The sequence below is a fragment of the Gavia stellata genome, chromosome 3, assembly GCF_030936135.1.
Source record: "Gavia stellata isolate bGavSte3 chromosome 3, bGavSte3.hap2, whole genome shotgun sequence".
In the NCBI taxonomy this organism is placed as follows: Eukaryota; Metazoa; Chordata; class Aves; order Gaviiformes; family Gaviidae; genus Gavia; species Gavia stellata.
In genome coordinates this window covers 71,323,428-71,346,988 of record NC_082596.1, presented here as the reverse complement: position 1 = coordinate 71,346,988, position 23,561 = coordinate 71,323,428, and the positions used below count along the sequence as shown (strand labels likewise).

At 41.0% G+C, this 23,561-nt stretch overlaps 1 protein-coding gene across 1 annotated transcript in view; it reads left to right on the top strand.

Annotated features, from left to right (window-relative positions):
- Positions 1 to 17,910, top strand: part of LOC104257824 (sodium-dependent neutral amino acid transporter B(0)AT3) — a 29,873-nt gene extending 11,963 nt beyond the window's left edge. The window contains exons 4-12 of the mRNA XM_009812728.2: positions 3,492 to 3,673; positions 4,065 to 4,175; positions 9,669 to 9,781; positions 10,092 to 10,220; positions 10,836 to 10,992; positions 12,643 to 12,847; positions 14,454 to 14,613; positions 16,427 to 16,589; positions 17,698 to 17,910. Coding sequence (XP_009811030.1) covers positions 3,492 to 3,673; positions 4,065 to 4,175; positions 9,669 to 9,781; positions 10,092 to 10,220; positions 10,836 to 10,992; positions 12,643 to 12,847; positions 14,454 to 14,613; positions 16,427 to 16,589; positions 17,698 to 17,910 — 1,433 coding nt within the window. The remainder of the gene's footprint in view (positions 1 to 3,491; positions 3,674 to 4,064; positions 4,176 to 9,668; positions 9,782 to 10,091; positions 10,221 to 10,835; positions 10,993 to 12,642; positions 12,848 to 14,453; positions 14,614 to 16,426; positions 16,590 to 17,697) is intronic.
- The last annotated feature ends 5,651 nt before the right edge of the window (positions 17,911 to 23,561 follow it).

Sequence of the window (23,561 nt, the reverse complement as noted above, 5' to 3'; positions counted from 1 at the left end):
GAAAGTCCACGACCCCTTTGCTTAATTTCAAAATGGGAAATGAAATAAAAGTGTTTAAAAAAAAAAAAAAAGAAAAAAGAGCAACTAAATAAGCAAACCACTTTTGAGGTAGCAGAGAAACTACTTAAAGAGGAAATCTTTGAGGGTCAGACCAAATTCACACTATGCATTACAAAACCTTTAGCAAGACCAAAGACAGACAGTGTACCTAAGCAGGATAAGGAAGACTGCTCTCAATTCTTTAAAATTGTTTTTCCGCTTTCTTTTTTGTTCAGAGCACGAGAGACGCCAAGTTCCAGGGCAGAGCAAGAAACATAATCTGAGTAAGGGGCTAAGAAAGAAGACAAAATATAGCAGAAGTCAACTTTCTTTTGGAGACCTTAGGACTATTGTAGAGTAGGAAGACAATTAGACATCCCCCATCTTTGTTACAGAAGTAAGAGAAAATTATTTGGGCCTTAAGAAGTAGGATTCTCTCATTTCTCAGGATATAGATGTCCCAACTAGTGAGCTGAACAAATGTCTTCCAAACCTGCTTTGGAAATCAACTTTTTAATCAACTAGTTTGGTATACAAAAAACTGCATTTTTAGTTAAGCATCTTTTAGAAAATATTGAAGAAGTCCTTTAAGGATGGATTTTTCAATACCAGTGCCAAGATGGGAAGAACCTGCACTCCTCCATCACGATTGCAATGCTCTCTCCAGGGAGCTGCTTCCTAAGTGCTCCTCAAGTAGCAGCTGTTCCCATCCACCAGGCTTAGCTGAACGTAGGCTAAAATGGCATTATTTCAGGCTCACATACCGAAGCTGGTACTAAAGGGACAAGAGCAGCAAAGCTTTTCACTACATAGCTCATTACTCATACAGCTGGCTACAACCCACAGACTTTCATTCAACAGCCAGAGACTGTGTATTCAGAGGTAACTGGGATTGCGCTAGTCAGCATATGTCCGGGTGCACGTCCGATTCTTTTAATTCCGAGCTGAGGAAAGGACACCAGCAAGTCTGAGTACATGAGCGCCCTCATACACTGAACAAGATTCACCAGCTTCAGGTGTAATGACATTTCGGTGGCAACCACACTTTCAGGTATGAATTTGTAACTGGAAAGTCACTTGGCTAAATCAGTACACCTCATACCTGCAAGTTACTTCATTCTCCACCTTGCAATCTCACCAGAGCAAGTTTTGTTTGAAAAGTTTCATAAAGCCACAATGACCACAATCATGATTACTCCTCTCCATCAGCCTTTTGTCAGCTAGGCCAGCTTTCCCAGAATTTAGCCCAGAGTCGAGGTCAAGATTTTGCCACTACTTATTCAGGTCACTTTTCTTGCTTTTCAAAGGTAGGTGCCCTAACTCTTTGTCTGCTAGAATTTCTGTAGTATTTCAAGACCTACAGATGAGGAGTCTCCTCCGCTGTCTCCACTGGGATTTGCCGCACCTGTTCAATTAAAAACTTACCATTTGTAGATTATTTCTAATGTAGTTTGCATTTTCCAGTCCATTTTTACTACTTCACAGTCCTGTTATGGCTCTAGTTTACAGAAGAATAAGAGCAAAATGTTGATTTACCAATATTACCTTTTTGACGTCATAAACAACAATTTTATGACATCTTTTGTCAGGGTTTCTTTTGCCCTTTTAAAAGATCTTCCTGTTCTCTTTAACCCAGCTAGGGCTGATGGCTCTGCACCCCAGGGTGAGGTGGCAGGGGGGCCTCTCCTGCCACGGGGGCACCACTCCAGAAACCTCTCCCAGAGCCGGGCTCCTTGGTCAGTCCTTTCTCCCGAACCACAGCAGAAGGACCCGCAGCTGCCATCAGCTTCCCCGCTGCAGCCAGGCGGCAAGGAAGTCAGCGGGTCCCTCAGCTCTGCTTGGTGGCTTAATCGCCACGTTGCTGATTCTTTTGTTTTCAGAGTTTTGTTGTGAACGGCGGCTGTTTCGGAAGTGAGTGAAAAGTCACAAAAAAAGGGAGAAATGGGCCAGTCTGAGAGCTTGATTGAACAGGCTGGCATTTCATACACCAGGACAAAATTCAAAATGGAGGGAGGAGTTGTTTCTTGTACCCTCAGGATCATCTTCCTAAATACATCCTCATGCCCAGCTCTGGAGTTTACACAGGAGAGTAAGGGAGGTTTCCTGTAGCCACTTACCTCATTCAGCCACCTCAAACTTACTACCAGTAAATGCAGCATCAGGATACTGCTGAAATGCAGCATTTTATCACTCTCCCGCATGCCCGCAGACATGCTCTTTCCCTTCATAGAGTCACGACAGCATGACTGACTTACCCTTCCGTGCAAGTGGAATGAGCCATCCTTTCTCCAGCCTGGGCTATCAGCCGTTCATGGCAGGAGAGCGACAAACCGCCCTGCGTGAGCTACTCTGCTCAGTGCATTAGGTAATCCGAGCAGGAGCTGATAGCCAAAGCTAACGGGACTTGAAACTGGGGAAGGAGGGGAAAAAAAGGTATGCTAAACTTGACTGGGATTGTGTGCAAAAAAGCAGCTTCCGCAGGAGACACTGCAAGAAAATTAGCATGCTCTCCTAGGCAGAGGAAGAGATGCATTCAAGTCTCACCAGGCAGGGAAAGGAGAAAGAGCTCCCCCAGTCTTGGTGTGTGCTGGACCTCCTGGTTACACGGATTGCTATCAGTGCCGCCCCTGTTGGCTCTGTGCTGCGCGACCCCAGCTCCTGGAAATGCACAGGGCTGCCTCGCGCTCTCAGAACACCCCTGACTCTGGCTAGGGGCAAAGGCAGGAGCTGCAGCACCCAGGGAGCTCGGTTTCCGGCTAAAGACAGCAGGTCAGTGGGTTTCCTGAAGATCCTCTGTCAACCTCCTCTTCAGGCATTTAGGTTGCACATAGGCAGAGGGGTGAGCACGGGCAGCGGTGTCTGTCGTACTCCCGGTTCCCTCTTCTCCAGGCACAGAGCCTGGCTGGGGAGTGCCCGCTCCCCCGGGCGCGGGTGCCCTACGTTCCTGCTCACAGAAGTCCTGGAAGCATGAACCAAAGAAGCTGATGCCTGGGTCTTGCCACACTACAGGACCATGACACAGCCAGGGGATCTGGGGCTTAGATGTATCCTCAGGTGCCTGAATCTTGTTACGGCTCCACCAACTTGTAGACATACAGCTAAAAAATTTCATAGCCTCCACCGCAATTACAGTTTAGATTTTACCTTGCACTGACTATGGCACCTTTTCTATTTAGAAAGTTACAGCCTGTAGAAATGCTGGTGATGTTCTGGTGAAGGTCTCATGTAAGTCTCGCAGTCTCAGCCTGCCGTGGTAGAGTTTCTCTTGCTGCACATTACAGACAGTGCAGAAAGGCCAGTTCAGTCCATCTCTGTATTTGACTTGGCTGCCTGCAAGAGACCATCCTGCCACTCTCCATTTGTGTAAAGTATTGCTTCCTAACCATAAAGTGAGTGGGAAAAATATTACCAATTTTAAAATTTATTCTTATGCTTGCCACGTTTTTTTCCAGGGCTCAACGAAGAATGTTATGAAAGTACCGCAGTAAATTACTTTTGGTACAGGAAAACTTTGAACATAACACCTGATGTCACTGAGAGTGGCACGTTACAGTGGTGGCTCATTTTGTGCTTAGCAACTTGCTGGGCAATTGTCTATCTCTGCACCATCCGAGGAATTGAAACCACAGGAAAGGTACGGAAAGGACAGAGAAGTGCATTATCCCACACTTTGTATCTTGCTCTCCTGATACCGAGTTTCACCACCAAGGAAAGCCTTCCCCATTTACCACACCAGCACCATTTCAGTGTGCTCCTTGTCCAACAAAGTGGTAACAGCGGTACAGGTGGCTCAAAATGACACTTCTCTCCTTTTCCATTGCAAATGCTTCTGCCCTACCAGTCTTCCCTCACACAGTTTTAAAAGCAATTTTGTCACAAATATATTCTGCAAAAGTGCATTCTGCTTCTTTTAAAGATGGCAATGTTCATCTGTAGCTGTCTTACCTAATATTATTGTATGTTGCAATAACTTAAATAGGATTTATCAATGTTATTGTCAGTAACTGTCTGTCTTCTTACTTTAGGCAATTTACGTAACAGCAATATTTCCTTACCTGGTCCTAACTATATTCCTTATTCACGGACTCACTCTACCAGGAGCCACTGACGGTCTGGCTTACCTCTTCACTCCTAATGTAAGTATTGCTGCTATAGTCAGGAATGTTGTTTTCCCTTTTTCTTCCCCTCAGATCTCATACTGTATATTCATTTTCCAGCAAATCCTGATCTAGCTCCCTATCCAAGAGCTCAGCTAAGCTATTTTTTCTCAGATGAAGTGATTTAGTATTTCAGTATACTTTAGCAAGAAAAGAAGCAGCAAAGTATTTAGCAGTTCAGTAATAAGCATATCAGAAAATATTGGAAATTTCAGTGTAAGTATGTTATGGGTGCCTCAGTCTTGAACGTGTAAGTGAAACTGATGCACTTCATGAACAGAATCATCTCTCTTGTACACACGATGGGATTTCCTTGCCAAATCTGCAGAATTTACACAACTTTAACCTTTTAGGAATTCACAAGGAAAATGTCCGAGGAATTACACTTCAAAGCAATTTTTGGGGTTTTTTAAGGTTGAAATGTAACTGTCTCCTACCCCTGTTTCTCCACAGCTGTAGTTTTTCCCCCCCTGTAGCTGTCCCTAAAAGATAGACCTGCTGGAGAATATACCCCTCTCCCATTTTTCCTCATCTTCTCAAAGGGACAGGAATCCCAGATCCCTCCATATGCTGGCCATTTCAGAAGGACCTCTCTACACTGTCCTTAGCGGCCTTCCCAAATGCAAAGTCAAATTGTCCCACCAAGTGGTTGTTATCAACCATAGCATCCTCACAGCTCTGCCTCTGTGCTAAAAATATAAAGCTGTGAGGGTAGAGGAGGAAAAGCAGCACCCACTGACAGATGGTCTCGGAGCATCCTCTGCTTCTGCAGCCACAGCAGTGCTTCCCACCAGAGCAGCACTGTGTATTTCCCTTGCCCTTCCTACAACAGGAACACAGGCATTAAAGGAAAACATAAGCCAAGAAGCCCGGAGATACATTACATGCCAGCCTGGAAAAGGAAAACAGCAAGCTCAGACGAGACAACTCTTTTCTTCCTCCTCCTGCAAACCCAGTGGCACAGGCACCCATCTGAACACTGTCAGAGCTCAAAAACGACAACCTTGGTCTTTACAGGAGATCAGAAAATGCACTTCCATTTTTGTAGGGCCTAGACAGGACAATAAATGCTTGGTGTAATGTATTAATGAAGAAAGCAGATTAGACAACACAACCAGAACAGGGCTTGGACTGAATCACAGAATCACTAAGGTTGGAAAAGACCTGTAAGATCATCAAGTCCAACCATCAACCCAACACCACCATGCCCACTAAACCATGTCCTGAAGTGCCAGGTTGACACATTCCTTGAACGCGTCCAGTGATGGTGACTCCACCACTTCCCTGGGCAGCTTATTCCAGTGTTTCACCACTCTCTCAGGAAAGAGATTTTTCACTAATATCCAGCCTAAACCTCCCCTGGTGCAACTTGAGGCCATTTCCTCTTGTCCTATCACTGGTCACCTGGGAGAAGAGACCAACACCCACCTCTCTGCAATGCCCTTTCAGGTAGTTGGAGAGAGCGATGAGGTCTCCCCTCAGCCTCCTCTTCTGCAGACTGAACAACCCCAGTTCCCTCAGCCTCTCCTCATAAGACTTGTGCTCCAGACCCCTCACCAGCTTCGTTGCCCTTCTCTGGTCACGCTCCAGCACCTCAATGTCCTTCTTGTAGTGAGGGGCCCAAAACTGAATTCGAGGTGCAGCCTCACCAGCGCCGAGTACAGGGGCACGATCACCTCCCTACTCCTGCTGGCCACACTGTTTCTGACACAGGCCAGGATGCCGTTGGCCGCCTTGGCCACCTGGGCACACTGCTGGCTCATATTCAGCCGGCTGTCAACGACTGTTGTCATTTGGTCTCAGGCTGGTTGTCGGGTTTCTCTAGAAGAGCTCAGGCACCTTCAGGACTTACGATCATTGCACAGTGAACTTAATGCAAAAACTAGATTTGTGTGTGTTCACAAAGCCTGGAGGTATCGCAGTGCTGAGGTGGAGCGGATCATCATAAAAGAAGCGCCGGATGGTTTTGTAGACTAGCACCAGAAGTCAGAATGAAAACCCGTCTGCAATCAACCTGCAGTTAATGATTAGTCGGTTTGATGAAGCAGATCCTGGGAACACCCTTGCAAAGTCTTCTGAAGATGGTTTTGGTGATGAAACTATGTTCTTATCTACAACCACAGAAAAGCTGATGCAACAGCCTGGTAAGTGATATCTGCTATGGGTATTGCTATTGCATAGAAAGTTATAGTGTAAGACAGAGAGATGGCTTTGTTCAACTAACACACCAACTGCTATGGAGGATTCTGGCACTTCAGGGACTTGAAAAAGACTGTAAGCATACCGCTGCAATGTCTCCTTTCTCTCTTCTTCCCCTTAGCCCACAACTGCAGTACCAGTATTGCCTTTTCTGTTAGCCTGTTTAATGAGGAACTATTCCCACCACAGCCATCAGTAAATACATGCATTTTTCTTGTTACACTTCTCCACAGGGGATGTCCCAAAGTGAGTTGTACAGGTGGGTTGTTGGTTTGTGGGGTTTTTCTGGCAAAGATTTACCTAGCCCAACCAGATCACATTAGCTCACAAAACTGTAAAGCATATTTCTTAAGTGTGTACTGTCGTCTTCTTCTTTTCCTGTCTTTTTGCAGGAAGCTTGTAAAGTTTTAGCAAAATAAATAAGAATTAGCTCACCTACTGCCTGTTTCAGCTTTCTTTAAAAAATTAAAAAAAACCCCAACCTTCTCGACAGTCTCCACTTACTGGAGGCAACCTTTTCCAACTGTTTTTCAACTTTGCAGTGCAGCACAAATTGTAGTTTCTCTGTAATAGTTGCCACATCCACTCTCTGGTAACTGTTACATCTCACTGTTGTTTTTGAAAATCTGTAAAAGTAAGTAATACCTAGTGAAAAAAGTCGCATCTTACCCAATTTCGACATTATAATCACCCAAACAAATTTAGTATTTTTTTTCCAAACCACCATTGTTTACGTTTATTCACTTTCCAAGTTTGTATTTTAGTTCTCATTAATAAATATCACAAATAACTGTATGCATATGGATTTTAAATATGGCAGGCTGTGGTTTTATTTTCATGCAGTAATACATAATCAGCTTTTTGCCATCTGACACACTTTCACACCTTAAATTCTAGAACAAATAATGAATACTTCTTTTCATTGACTTTCAGACATGGAGAAGCCTGACGATTTACTTACCCTCTCTAAATCTTTGGCTACGTGGAAAGTGAAGCTGCCAAGAAAACAAAAAAGATACTGAAGTTACGCTCACAGGCACTTGAGGGGAAAGCAGAAGTTGTACAAAGATGAAGCAACAGAGGAGCTGGAACAGAGACTTTTGAAAAAGTTCTTGGGAAAAAAAAAAAAAATTATCAGAGGCAGCAGAAAAGGGATCCCATGAAGCATCAGCAATGGTCTCTACATGGTTCAGCTTCTGTGGACACCTGTGTTAGCTCAGGAGCACAAATGCCTCCTTCTCCAGTCTGTTTCACATCTGAAAGAGCTTCAGAGACTGCAAATATTTGGGGGTTCTCTGGCAATGAACAATTCCAGGAACTTGGTCGGGCAACTGATGCCTGCACCCAGAGCTCTGCAGCTATTTAATGAGCAGTGAGAATAGCCATGAAAAAGAAAAAGGCAGCACAGGCACCAGATCCTTTATCACAGAGGCAATTTGTAATTTTTTCCTCTATTTTGCGGTTTAGTTTTACACATGATATATTACTGTGAATGGACACTTAAAACTCCTTTCAAGGTACCTGGTCTGTCCATATTGTTTCTGGCATTAAGGAGAACGAAAGCATTACCTTAATGAACTGCTGTCTTTAAGTGCAGTATTACTTGTTGGCCACTTGCTTATGAGAAAAGCAATAGCTGTTTTTACACCAAAATTACACATCACAGGGATCCCAGTATTTTTTAGTTCTGTTTTAACAAAGTTTCCATCTGTGTTTCACATGTTCAAGTATCCAAATACCTCACCGTGCAGGGGGGGAGCAATTATGCTTCCTCTCCTCATTACTCCCATGTTCATTCATTAACATTCTGGTTGTGTATCTTTATCCACATATTTCTAGCTTCAGCACATTTTTTTTTCTGAAGACACGCTTATGAAATCTGTATGCCGTATTACTGAAAATACAAAATAACATTTAGATTCATAATTATTTGCTTAAGACCAGATAATGACATTGCCACGGCATGCTTGCCAGTCCACTATTTCTTCAAGTTTGGGGGTTGATTAGCATCTTTTAAAGTCAACAAATGCATTGCCTCTAGCACCAAACTAAACTATCTCCAGACTCATGTGCCAAAGTCCCCAGTCAGAAAGCCAGACTTGTAACAGTCACGTCTATCAGCACTGACAATTGACTTGGCAGCACTTCATCGAGCTGTGAAGGCCACGTAGCAATGCGAATGCTGAGCTTCTGAACTGCAATAGCAATCTAGTTCTGCACCTGCACAAGGTCCTACCAGTGAGCACTCTGGCATTGGAGGGTTTGCTTATGATCTTTCAAAATAAACCTCTAGAAAGGTTTGCCTAAGCTGAAGCATTTCAGCCAGTAGTGGTTACACATATCTGCTTGCTATGCTATGTTGAACAAAACATTATACCAGTTCTGCTGTGGTCAAAGCACTGGCATGCCTGTGGAGAAAGCATCTGCGGTAATGGCATTCACTGCATCCATCCACGCTGAGATGAACCCATTATTCTCACTCTTCAAGCTCAGGCCAGCTTCAGAGAAACCCAAAATGCTATTAAGGGTCTTTTGGCATACTTACCTCTCCTTCCTGCAAATGCTCCTAGTAGGATCATTCCTGCCGATGTTCCTAGTCAAGTGCTAGGATCAATAGCACAGGCACATAGACATGACACAGAAAACACACAGTTCGCCCCGTGTGACTAGGATGCAGATTTGACTCAGACTGATGTAAACAAAGCAAAATAATGCTCTCTATATGAATATAACACGCCACTTCTTAGTTTCTGCCAGAAACTAGTATTAATTGAGCACATTTACATTTTGCACATTACATATGTTTTATCTTTTTCTTTTAGACTGATTTTAATGGTAAGATTCCTTCTTAGGGCAGCTATTTAAAATTGCATATTATTCTCTGTAATCCAACAGTCATTGACTTTTTAATTTAGCTTCCTCTATGACATCGCCCTTACATCAAAATTCAAATTTCACTCCATCAATTTCTCCTTTTTCCTTGTTTTTCCTATGTTGCCCTTTTATCTTTTATTGCTGTTTTCACAGTACTTTGAATATAAGATGCTCTTTTGAAGGAATATCCTCTTCTTGGCTGCTTGGGCTTTTAGTCTTTTTTTTTTTTTAAGTGAATTTGGAAAGCTATAGAATCACTTTGTGTCTTAAAACAATGAAGGTTTAGTATTTGTTTATACAGTTTTAGGAAGATATTATTCTTAAACTGTAAGTTAACCAGTATGTGGATTAATAAAAAGAATTTAAGCCTAATACATGCATTTATTCCAATTATTTCAGCTGAACACTTTGAAAAATCCCCGTGTATGGCTTGATGCAGCTACCCAGATTTTCTTCTCTCTCTCTTTGGCTTTTGGAGGGCTTATTGCATTCTCAAGCTACAATCCACCAAAGTAAGTAGAACTACAACCTTTATAAAATTGCTAAATTCTTGCTGCATTTTGTGCAATTTTCTAAAATTTTCAAAACTCTTTCCTTAGGATATTTATAAAGGATCTTAATTTTTCTAAAGGATCTTAACAGCTGCTGTCTTTCTAAAAGGCCAAATAGATTTTCTAGCAGGAAGGGGGCGGGGGGGGGGGGGGGGGTGGGGTGGGGTGGGAATCTGAAAAAAAATAAAATGTTTGCAGAAAAACCTGAGAGAACCACAGATAAAATACTGCCTTTTTTTAGTCACTCCACTTGTTTGAATGCTATTTCTAGAAATGACTGTGAAAAGGATGCTGTGACAGTAGCAATTGTGAACAGCATGACATCCCTCTACGCTTCCATCCCAGTCTTTTCTGTTTTGGGGTTTAAAGCAACCACAGGCTATTGGGACTGCTTGGACAGGTAAGAAACTTGTGTTTCCAGTGTTATACTGTGGTTTCAATGCATAAACAGAGAATGTATTACTTGAAAAACATGCATTTAGAGAATTTATTTTCACTAAAAAGGAGAAGTATCTGTATGGAGAAGTCTAATATAAAAATAGAAAGTATTATGGCACTGAGGCAAGAATGATCAGGGGTAGCATTTGTAAGAAGCAAGACAAATTATAAAACAATCCATTATAAATAGTGCATCAAGGATCACATCTCAATCTCAGACTAGCATTGGAAGTAGTTAAAAAAACAACACCTTTTCCTATTCCACCAGGTTCACTAAGTTATTAAACACAAGTGGTGGAAATGGTCTGGAGAAATGATAAAATAAAAATAGAAATGTTTTAGAGACTGCACCTGCATAAAGTACTCAGAGTTTGGATCTGAAAAAGAAGACATTAATAGTCTGAATATTTTCTCCTATTTTATATACAAGTCCTCATTCAATATTTTCCTTTATATTGTAAATAACAGCACAGAAAGTAAACAGAACATTCTATTAACATCTGAATACATGGCATAGCATTTCCAGCCACATCATCTCCAAAAATTTAAACTAGTGATACGTTGGCTTCTCTGGCAGGAACATTATCAGTATCATCAATGAATTTGATCTTCCGGAAGAAAGCATCATGCGACAGAACTATACTACCTGGATTAGTTTCCTAAATTCATCATATCCAGAAAAAATTGCTGGACTCAAACTGAAAAGCTGTGACCTTCAAGAATTTCTTGATCAGGTACCATAATTGCTTTCAACAAAGTAACCCTTAAACAAACTACATAGAAGGACCAGTATCTTCCTTTTTCTTATAACTACCTGTACTTTACTCGTAATGAATATATTATACATAATCATGAACCAAAACAATTTTTCAAAATTTGAAATAACGACACTGTTGTAGGACAGTCTGAACTCAAAGCTGCCTGATACAACATGCAAAATTACACATTATTATCACAAAACTAATCTTCAAAGGTTCTCCTCCCTGGAGCCTACCATAGACACTAGATTCAGTCCTACTTTGGTTTACAGGAATAAGCTCAACAGAGAAAACACATCTAGCTGAAAGATTATAGCAAAAAGGATGCTGAATGGGAGTTTTCTAAATCCATATTTAGGAAAGTATCAAAAAAATCTATTAAAATGTTCACTGTTTGCCTTCAATCCCATATACGACCACCAGGAAGGTATCTTATCACTATCTTCTCTTTTATCTTCCTTTCCCCACCTTTCTGTTCCCTCTTATCCTCAACCTTTTATTTTTCCTCCTCTCTGCACAGGATCTCACCAATATTTTAATTTTTTTCTCCCAACCCACCTCGCCCCCACCAAAATACACCACGATCCTCTCCCTTTCCTTCTTTTCCAACTCTCCTAAAACATTTCCTGTATCACTAAACACAGATGTTTCTTCTCTGTTTACTTCTCCAACCTCATTCCAGTTGCTCCAGTGATCCCACCCAGTCCTGTAACTGTCCTTTACTACTCACCCATTTGTACTGCCTTGTAACAAGTCCTTACCACCTAATGCAAAAAGAATAGGGCTATGGTAGGAGGAGAGAAGAAGAAAAAAAGGAGCTTGAGAAAAAGAAAAAAAAAAAATCTTAGGACAAAAGGGTGGACACATTTGCTAGAGACAGGGTGTGCTAATGCACAATAGCCTTAACACACAATGACGGTGAAATAGGCTATTTTACTCACATGATGGAGAAGTCCAAGGACAACATTCCAGCCCTGACACAAGCCAGTTTCTGTTTTGTCTGGCTTCCTCTGATGGCACCCATTTCTGATTTACGGTTTTGACATATTTTACTTCCAAATTAGAGCAACATTAGCATTTTTCAATGCTTAGATTTAAATATCCTTGTCCTTGGGAGACTGAATTCAAAGAAATTTGACTGAAATTGCATTTTTCCCTATTAGCCTTTTCTGCCCTGGTAACTAGGGGGGTTTTTACAATCAACTATTCACCAACTTTCTTGTTGCCAGAGTGCCAATCATATTCTTATTTACATCTTTTTCTTTCTAGCAGCTATTACATCATAGATTTTTTTTTTTTTAAACGTATTTAAGATGGTATTAGCAAAACAATTGTTATTTCAATTACAACTCTCAGATCTGCTTTATTCTGGACCCATCTCTCTGTGCAAGCTAAAATTCTGCTATATGATTCTCTACACATCTCTTATAGACCATTTAAAATTAAAATCCCCACCAACACTCGCCACTACCCATTTTCTCAGCTGCTGGCTGCCACAGAGCCCCACAGGCTGACCAGCACCCTTGACTCCAGGGAAGGACAGAAGCATGTTATAATTCTATATGCACAAGAAACTACATTTATGCCATTATAATGCATTTTTTTATCTGTTTGTGAATTCTGCAGAGTGTATCGGGAACTGGCTTGGCCTTCATCATTTTCACTCAAGCCATCATTCTAATGCCAGGCTCCCAGGCCTGGGCCATCCTGTTTTTCATAATGTTGTTCAGCTTGGGCCTTTCTTCTATGTTTGGGAACATCGAGGGAGTCTTCACTCCTCTTCTAGAGCTTCAAATTATATCTAAATCAATACCCAAAGAGCTAATATCTGGTAAGGTATTTGCTTTGTTCAAAGAAGGTGGCTTCTTCATAGACGCGCAAACGGCTAACAGCTTAATAATTATCATAGAGGGATTAAGAATTTGTAATATTAACTTAGCTATCTCACAGTGTTGGTAAGGACAGTGGATTGTGTTTGCAGAAGATAAGCACATAGATGAGGTAGCAGTTATGGCAGAAGCTGTTAGATGACAGTATTATATTGCCTTTGGCAGTTTTTTTCTTAGCTTGCAAGAGCTGTTTCAGTCTGAGAAAGCTTGTTGAATTGCTATTACTGCAGCCAAGTTCACTCTGAGCTGTTGTAGACATCAGGAAGAGCCTTGTCTTCACTTAAGCCTTTAGCACCTAAACAAGTCATTTTAAGGCAACCAGTGACATCAGCTGGTCTGCCATAACCACCTGCGCATGAACTTACCACGTCACAACTGCAAGACAGGTCATTCACCCCTATTTCGTTCAGATTTATGCTGCTACAGATTATTGCACATTTAGTGTGAACATGCCAGAGTAGAAAATTACCACTTGGAAACCGAGGAACAAGTGCGTGCGAACCTGTTCTTGCACCAAACCCAGATCTTTTCAACCAGAGGCAGTTACTGAACCCAACCTGCTCCTTACGAACCAGACTCGGTGAGAGTCTGAGAGATCCTGCTGTGAAATTGGTCTCGAAAAATTGTTCTAGAAAAATTTCCGCAGTTTGAAGTAACAGATTAACACTTCTGCAATGTGCCTTTTTAAATTCTTACGGGGAATACTGCTGTCACGCCTTTTTTAGAGTCTTCCTGTGGTATCTAAATGATATCCTTCTCATTTTACAGTTCTTTATGTAGAAACAGATTTATTTGCAACTTGATGAGGTAACCATATTATTTTGAAATTGATTTTCCAATTGTGAGGGTTGTTTTTTTTTTAAAAAAAAAGTCTGGAGTCAACTTTACACAGCATTGAACCAAAGGCCATCTCAGAGTCAGAAGCAATTAGTAACACAGCACAAGGACGTACAAACTGATTTGCAGCCCATGTCTGCATCCAGCAACACTTTCCCTCTTTCCCATTTTTGCTCTCAATTACCCCAAATCCGTATCTTGGCTAAAGGGGAGCTGACTGTACGGAAGCGTGGTGAAACCTTAACCATACACGCCGGGACATAAGGGACATACACATTTGTAGCTCTGGGCCCTTTGAGGAAATGGGGGGCAGAAATCCAGGGAGTCCTTACACTGCCTGTGCTTTGAGCCTATGACTGCGTGGAAATGAGGGCACTTGAAAGTCACTACATCAGTCAAAAATTAACATAGGGTAATAGCACAGCACAGACCCGGGTATCTGCTGGAAGCACTAACAACTGAAGGATGCTCCGAGTCACACGAGTGCACTCCTCCTGCAACAGGGTGGTGCCTCTTGGCCAACACATGGGGGAAAACTGAGTTTGGGAAGTGATATTAGCCCCCCTAAGGAAAAAAAACAGCCTATTGTAGCTCCATAGAGGAAGAGAGACTAAAAATCACTAGAACAAGAAACAAAATAATTTAGAATAAAAATATACTTACCAAGTTCAGTTCAGTACTCCAATAACAAAGATACCTCTTTTCCTTCAGGTATAATATGTCTAATTTGCTTCCTCATTGCTCTGTGTTTTACGCTGGGTTCGGGGAGTTACTGGATTGACATTTTTGACAGCTATGCAGGCTCATTGCCTCTTCTAGTCATCGCTTTCTTTGAGGTGATTGGGGTTGCGTATGTCTATAAAATTAAAAGGTATGTTGGAAACAGACAGAATTGTTTTCTCATAAGAGACAAATGCATTTTCCTCTCAACCCATGTATGTCACATACAGGTATACAATATTAACTTATTTCCATAGCACTTACCAGTTCTGTGAATGTAGTTACCATTCTTTGCTTCAAATCTCCTATATTTGTAAAACAGGAAGCATAATCTCTGCATAGCACTTATTAAAGGGGGGATCCTAAGTTTAAAGCTAGAAAGTCAACAGCCATCGTAGTTCTTTGGCAAAGAGGAGTTACACCATCTTTCAGATATCCTCCTGTTACTGCCCTTTTGTTTTGTATACTTTTATTTCTTCTTTGTCATTATTTTTCCCCTCAAACTTCATAGTAAGCAACATGCAGTAACTCCCCCATGTTAAAAGGCTCAACATGCATGCTGAGACTATCCGCAGTCACAGACAATAATTAAATTCACTCTTTAGTTTAAAAGCTTTCCTACATCCTTTGTAATTGTAAATGCCAGAAATCTTATCTCATTTTGATTTAGAATAAACCTGCCTTCTCTACTAAGGGTCCTTCCAATTCAGAAATTTCCCCGGTTTACAGTAAAGATTCATCTTTTCCCCTCTGCAATTCACTCAGCTACATGTTGGAACTTCACCTTCCCAATTCTTACTCTGGCACTGTGATCATGAAGGCCCTGATTTTTTGTGGATCAGTTTGTATACTGTATAGGTAATGAACTCATATTTGGCCAGTGCTGTTGCATATCAAGGTGTTTCAGTATCACCCCAACTTAAGTCTTACCATAGGCTATGATTTTAAAAATAAGAAACTGAAGGAAAATTACAGATAAAATCCCTGCATTAAATTTTTATATCAACTGTTAAGATCCGTGGAGCATTTCCCATGTTAAATGGTGATAACTCCCAGGCTATATCATCAGGAACAATTTCACACATCCCTCTTGCTGCCCATAAAGCTAGCCTCAATCTTCCATGATGCAGAAGTAGCAATAAAATCTGGTTTCATACACTACAACAGACTCTGGATGCCACAGCACCTGTATTTTCTCTGCTGTGCTAGTATACATATACTTTTTCCTCTTTGTTACTATGGGATATGAGCATAGTCAAATCACTTTTTCCTAGTTCTCAAGAGAATTTCTAATATCTTCAGTTAGATTAACAGAATTGAAGACAAAGCTGGTGTTTGAAAACACACACACAAAAATCACAATTCCTATCCCAGATTACAAAACTCTTTCCAACTTGATAGATGCAGGTTATCTTGTAACTATCAAACCCAGAACCATATATCTACCACCCATTCAATGTACAAAACTGTAAAAGGTATATGTAAAAGATCAGCTCCATATCCAAGCAACTGCCACTACTGACTGCAGAGGAAGCCAGCTCAGGTTGCAATAGTTTTGTCCCTGACCTGATTTGATTCATTTGGTGCTGGCTAATTCAGACTTCTTCCTAACAAGCTATGTTTGTTCCCTTGGCAATTTTGTCTTTTTTTAAATGTTTGAATAGTTCTACAGAACTACTGTAATATTTTCGTTACTTATTTGTGCCTAGAAACCTTAGACTAGGTGCTAAGGTAGTGTAAACTAGCAATGCAAATCGATCATTCATCCCTGGTAGGGATTAATAAAGACCTACTTTACTGATATTATTATTTACTTAAGCCTATAGTAAGTTATTAAAGAAGGCTATGGAATAGAAAATATTTAGGGAGCTGTACCATGTGTTTAAAATTATAGAAAAATATGAAAAAGTGAAACTGTTACCACTTAGATCTGACATCATCATAAACATGCCTCCTCTTAAAAGGTTCAGTGAAGATGTGAAATGGATGACTGGACGAAAACCCAATCTCTACTGGCAGATTACATGGAGGTTTATTAGCCCTCTGCTCCTGCTAATTGTCTTCGTGGCCTTTGTTACTCTTCAGATACAGAAGCCGCCAAGCTATGCAGCCTGGAACCCTAAATACGTATGTTCCCAAATATTTTCAAAACTTCTAATAAGAGCAAGAGTTGTATATTTTTCTGCCTTAACAGATCCTTTAAAATCATTGCCATCTACTGCTTACCTACATAATGCAGCCTGAAGCGATGCAATGCTCAGAATGAGAAGGCTCCAGCATGCATAGAGGTTACACATACTAAAATGCATTTCTGTTCACAGAGCCTCTTCTTGAGGAATCCTGCACACTCCGTGCTCCGTATATCTTACAGATGTGTGTAATGCAGAGAACTGTTGAAATGAAATGTCTCACAGACACTCCATACTTACAGGGGATTCAGAGGTGGAACAAATGCATGAGCAGAGCTTTAGTGCTGCATAACAGATGACAGGGATGAAAACATTTCTCAGTGAGAACTACCAATATCACTGGGGCCCTGATGAATAGGCAGGCAGACAGGGAGGCAGGCAGGGAGGGAGGCAGCGGTCCGAGAACAGTGTTGCTTAATTCAGCACCAAAGACATGTTGATGCTGAGAACATTTCATCTGGATGTCACTGTCTCACGTCAGTTGCAGTTTCTTGGATGCCTCTCAAATACACCCTGTGTAGGGGTTTGAAGATCGATTCTGGTCTTAAACTGCACGAGGAATACACAGCAGCAGTGTCTCCTCCAAATGCCGTTAAGTATCTATCATCCCAAAATAAAACTCATAGTCACAGACTTGCAGAAATTGCATTATCATAATTCCCTCAACCTCTCATATAAATCTTCCCTATTTGGCAAAGAGCATGCTCAGTAATTGCTGAAACCAGGTAAGCTTTGAGTACTAACAAGAATAATCAGAGCTTAACCAGGAGAGGGTGAAAGTTTGATAACTCTTTGGGCAACCCCTGCATCCCTAGGAATGTGTCACACTTCCAGCTATAAGTCTCTGAAACTGCAAAACATTTACAGCCATCTTTAGACCCATCAGAATGGTATACAAAGGACATGGCCACTGAATGCTATTGCAGAGCAAGAGTAAAACTTTTGCTATCCTTACTATAACAGCATAAGAAAATGCAAATAGAAATCAGAGCAAAATCTAAGTGTACCTACAATTATTTCTTTTGTTTGCTTTTTTATCTCCATAGGAAGGCTTCCCTATGAAAGAGGAGAAAGTTTATCCACCTTGGGTACTGGCCATCTGTGTGCTGTTAGCTGTCCTTCCTTGCGCATTTGTACCTCTGGTAGGACTCTTCCATCTGATCAAACGAATGCGCAGATGCAAGGACCCAAGCTTTGTACCACCAGAAGTGTTTTCGTGTCAGGGGGCTAACAGCAACTTTTCTCTTCCAGAAGAATAAATACCCATTGTACCTGTCTGTAAGTAAAAATAAGACAGCCTTTGTTAGACACGATTAGTTGTAGTATGGCATCATCCAACCAACATGGTTTATGCAGTTTATATGCTTACAGCCAATCACTACCGCTCTATAAACAGTGCTGCTATGTTTCCTGTATTTTCAACCAATTTCACAACAGTTATATTAATGTTGTCCCTCCTACATCCTGTCCTGAATCCTACATACCAACCAAGTACCAGCCCCATTGCTTTAACCCTTTTCACACATTACCAACTTCATGTCGCTCTCCAGGCAGACTTTCCGCTTGGAAAGCCTGCTAGTTATTGCAAGTGCCCTCTGTCTTCCTTCACTTCACTTCTGAAAAAAACAGTCTGCTCCTAAGGATCAGCAACAAAAACTGGAACACAAGCACCCACAGTTTCATTCACTGACCCCCCTCTGACAGATGTAGAATGGAAGGCTCTTGAAGAGTAAGGACTCCTCTTGTCCACTACACTCTACTTTTTGTAAATCCCTATACACATTTAAAGAGACATTATTGTGTGATTATTTCTTCTTTTCAAGCACTGCAAAGAGCAAAAGTAAAGCATCAGCAGTTAAAAGAATGTACATTAAGTAAATCTGAGTAATTAATTTTGCACAAATCTCTTACCTTAGCAGATTCCAGAATTTATTGTAGTGGAAAATACTGTGCAAAACAGTTAAGTACCTGGGCTCCACATGTTTTTATTTCCGAGAGCCATGGACTTGGCTGATGGGCTGCGTGATGATGTCCAGCAATTCCTCATGGTAGTCTGCCAACAGCCCCAGCCCTTCAAGTCAATAGAGGGACTGGTACCCCAGCATGGAAACACAGCTTCTGTTAGCAGAAACCTCACAAGTCACAAAGGTACAAGCAAACTTCTTGATGCTCTGCAGCTGTGCACTGTAAAGGCTGTTAACAATGACACAGAAGATTTCAATCGCCACTCTGCCTGTTGCAAATTAAATCTGAAAGGTTATGAGTAAAAAAGGCTTCCATAAAGAATGAATAATCAAAAAACCCCAATATAATTGCAATTTTGAGCATATATTCATATAAAAGCTGTAAACACATAAATAAGAATTTTTAATTAAAATGTACACTCTATATTCATGTCTCCGACTACAAATACCTAGATGTTTGTTAAAATCATATATGGAGAGTATATGCAGCAGATTTAAGTATTTGGTCAGCAATCTGTTCTTAAAGAAAAACACATCCAACTAATACAGACACAAGCTGAGAAAAGAATTAAACTACTTATACAAGACTTTCAAGTCTATAAATCTATCTCAAGTCACTGTCATGGCACTCACAGACTTCTTGACTTTTGAGCTGCCCCTTCCCATTCACCAGAAAGGAGACTTCGTGGGTCACCAGACACACAGTTCAGCCTGGGACAGGACTCGGGGAAGACAATTTTCAGCTCCAGTAACTACAACTCATGGCAGGGAAATGCACTAGCTGAAGTTACTGTTTAGCCGAAGTAGGCATGTAGAAAATGTGTTGAGTAACTCTTGCAGGAACATTGCCTTTCTGTTCTCAGCGCACTTCTGATGTGACCTGTACTAAAATTCCTGTGCCAGAACTGTAGCCTTATTCCAGTAAAATTAGTGCTACAATCTTCCCCTTCCTATTCATTTGAAGAACAGCATCTTACAGGTACTTTTTTTCTCTTGAGTAGCATGACTGACTTTGTTACCTGAGTAAGCATGTGCATGCAAACATGAAACTGAATCTGTGTCGAAGTCTTACATACTAAGCACTTTCTACTTCTGCTCACTCTATTCCCAATCTTTTATCTGCATATCCAATCAGATCTTCTTTGCTGTAACGCTCTGCTGTGAACTACTGTTCTGACAGACAAGACTTTTCTAGAATTGTCTAGGCTGTAAGGACAGCCTGGATTCTTTGGGGGTAAATCTGTAAAGGACACAAACACAGGCATGGGGATGTTCAGTCTTAAGCAGATTCCATAGCCATAAGACAAGGAGCTCAAGCACCTATTAAAGCAAAAAGCCTCAGAAGGAGCATTGCAAGAGCACTATAAATGAGGACACATCCAATTTATCATAAAACAGTAAACAGAGGAAAGCTGCAGAGAGAAAAGCATATTTATTCTGGAACACAGGCAGTTCCCTACGTTGCAAAATTTGATACCTACCTCAAATGGAGATTCACAGTCCATAATCCCCACCCAAAAGGAAGCAGTGGGGAGAAGGATCTGTTTGATGGACGCATGCAGATGCTATGATTTCCTCTAGAGGAGCTTCTGTCAAATTCCTCCCTTCCAGCCCTGCAGAGAGACACTAAAAACCAATCTTCAGCCCTATCATTCTTCCTCCCCATATAAAGCCTCCAGCGCTGACTTGCACAGTAGTTTGCAACACTCACAACATAGGCTGCGCAGTGCAGTTACTCTGAGTGGCTTAGCTCTCAATCTCTGTACTTACCTTTGCCTAAATACTGAGACAATCTTAACCTTCCCCTCAACCCTCAAATCTTTTGCAATTTTCACAGCTTTACAATGACTGTTGAAAATCCATGTTACAGGTTCAGAATGCTCCTAAGCTAATTCTTTTAATAATTCCAGAATCAAGTTATTCAATCCACCCAAACGTTTCCTGTCGGCAGTTGCTGTTTAACATACTACCTTGCTACCAATTAAGTAGAAATATTTTACCACCGTAATATATCGCACTATTTCTTTTAGAACAGTTCCTTACAGAAGTAGCTTTATAAAATTTTTCTACTTTCCCTACAATAAAGACATGTCATTTTAGAGAATTCAATCTATGCCATTGCTATGATTAATCTATTCCTTACATATATGTTCACAGTGTATTTTCCGATTGTACTAAGCCGTAGTAGCAAGTACAAGTTTCTAATACAGACTGCCAGCTCTTCTTTAAATTTCAAAATTTTCCACTTGCTAAAACACATAGTAGTTTCAGCATTATTTTCACTTACCTTCTTAAAGGGAAGATATTTTAAAATGAAATAGTCTTCTCTTGTGATTTCTGCATTGTATTTGCATCTGTTTACAAATAGCCTTCAGAAACAGCAACTACTGTTTAAAACTGACGACTCAGCAAGTAATTATAGGGAAAGGCAAACATCAGCTCAGAGAACTGCAAGTATTACACTTTATGCATTTTTATAAAATTACACCTTCATCTGAGACCACATTGGCAGTTTGTATTATCACACTATCCATTGGGATACAGAGCAAAAATGGGCTTTCTAAGCCACTGGTGAAGTTTACATTCCCTCCATTCTCCATGCTAGAGCAGCATCCTGTGGAAGCCACATAGAGAAGCAATGATGCTGGAAACAGGACCTGTTGTTCTGAGCCTTAAGGTGGAAACAGCCCCATCCTTTTCTAGATGGGAGCATGCTGAATGACATTAAAAACTTCTGTCTTTAAAACTTATAAAATAAGACATGTTTTGGCTCACATGGAAAAAATCTAAGTTCAAAGGCTTAGAAGCAAATCTATCCATAACTAGCTTGTTCTTGTATGAGAGCAGAGAGGTTTTCTTCTTGCCCTCCCAAGCCCATCTGTCATCTGCAATGCTTTGTGAAACACTGACCAACTCAGCACAGTTCTTGCTCCAGTCTTCTATCCCAGTTATCCAGGACACTCTTTTGATCACCCTGGAAGTTTGCCTTGGGACAGCCATTCACTGCAGAAAGGCTCCCTGCTCTTCCCAGGGGCCCATCCTCCCCAAACGGATTTGTGTTGTAGGATCCTGGCTCATAAGATATCCTTTCAGGCTGTCCAACCCCTATTCCAGACTGTTCTTTCAAAATAGGCACACTCATTGGCTCTCAGGAAATTATTGGGCTCCTCTGCCTCAACCTTCTCTGAAGGTTCAATGCAGAACACAAGGACCGGGAAAAAGTAAGCATGCATTCACCCCTACTGCTGCCCACCAGCACAGCCTTCTTCAACATGACACACAAAATGCACAGGGCCTGTGCAGTAAGCAGTAAAGAGTCAAAATCTGTATCACCTGCAACTACTACAACAGGAGAGGGGAAGAGAAGCAGGTAGGAAGGAATGCGCAGCTAAAGAAAGTCCAGGTAAGGGGTGAACGGCCACGGATAGGAACAGCTCCGGATGAAGAGTAGGAAGTTCTCCAAGTGCTCAAGTCTCCTCCCTGCTAAGGCCCTTGTTGGAGCATCTCACTGCCTCTTCCTGCCACATGACCCAATAAAATAAAGCTTCCTGCATCGCCACGTCTCTCTTACGCGACGTTGTCCATCATAGTGTTCCCTCACACCAGTATCACTGCAGAACATTGTGTGGGATTGGGGGTTTTAAATGTTTGAGCTGCTGGTTGGGGAGCGACTGGGCTGTTCTTCATCTGCTCTCTACTCTAGTAAAAGCAATTGTTCTATCGCTTTTTTTTTAATTTTATCTTTATTTTAACAGTGCCACTTCATAGAAAGAAAAAAAAAATTGTATGACTGACTCTCTGTATGTTTTGACAGTTCGAACTGAGTCCATGTTAATGGACAGACTCCAATACTGCAAATCGGCTTCTAGGAGCTGTGTTATCAATGCCTGTTTGGTGGTGGTCTGTCAATCCTTTGAAAACATCTACTGAGTAATACTGCCTACACTGTGTTTCACTCCAGCAAGATATCCTCCATCTGCTTTGAGAAAACCTCCCAACAGCTGCTATTTAGCCTGTAACAGAGAGAGAAAAATCCTAATAAAATAGCTCTCCATTAGAGCAATGCAAGTTCAACACACAAGCCTGGAAGAGAAAAAAACATATGGGCAGGTTTATCAGAGCAGCCACAGGGCAAAATTCAGCTGTGCACAACACTCCAACACCAGGGCTAGACAGTACATTATAGAGCCAAAGACAAACCTAAATATAGAACAGGAAGTGCAAATAGAAGAATAATCTACTCAGTATATTATCTAATCAAGAATTTTTGCTTTGTAGGTATAAATGCACCACCATTGCTCTGTTTATCACTGTATTAAAAATATCATCAAGTATTCAAAATATATAAAACATACACTAAACATAACCAGCTCTGATGCTGAAATTTTGGCATATATTAGTTCTGTTCTCCAAAGCACAAAATTTCTATCCTGTACATCTTGCTAGGTAGTGCCATGAAATGCACTTGCCCTGTGCAGGTAACTGTCTTTCAGGACATAACACAGCTGGGCAGGATGCTGAAGATTAGTATGAAATAAAGGTATTGGAGACAAGTACATGTTATTGCAATTAACCGGACAATTTATTATAAAATAGTCTGCAAAGAACAGTTCTTCAGAAACAACACACTGAAACAAGAAAGTAGATCTGTTTGTACAGAACATAGTTTAATGACTCCTTCTTCAAGAAGATGGTAATTACTGAAGGAAACCAAGTCAATTACTTCAAATAGCCTATGAATTTACAGGCAAACACAAACAAGAAGGTATTAACAAAATTGTCTGCCCTTTTTATGTCCTTGTGCGGTATCTGAGAAACAAACATGGAAAACTTCTGAGTGAAGTTGCTTCAGTCCACTCTACCAAAATCAACTACACAGAAAAGTAATCTAAAGACATAGCATCTATTTTCAAACCTAGAAAAAATACAAAATAAACCTCAATCAG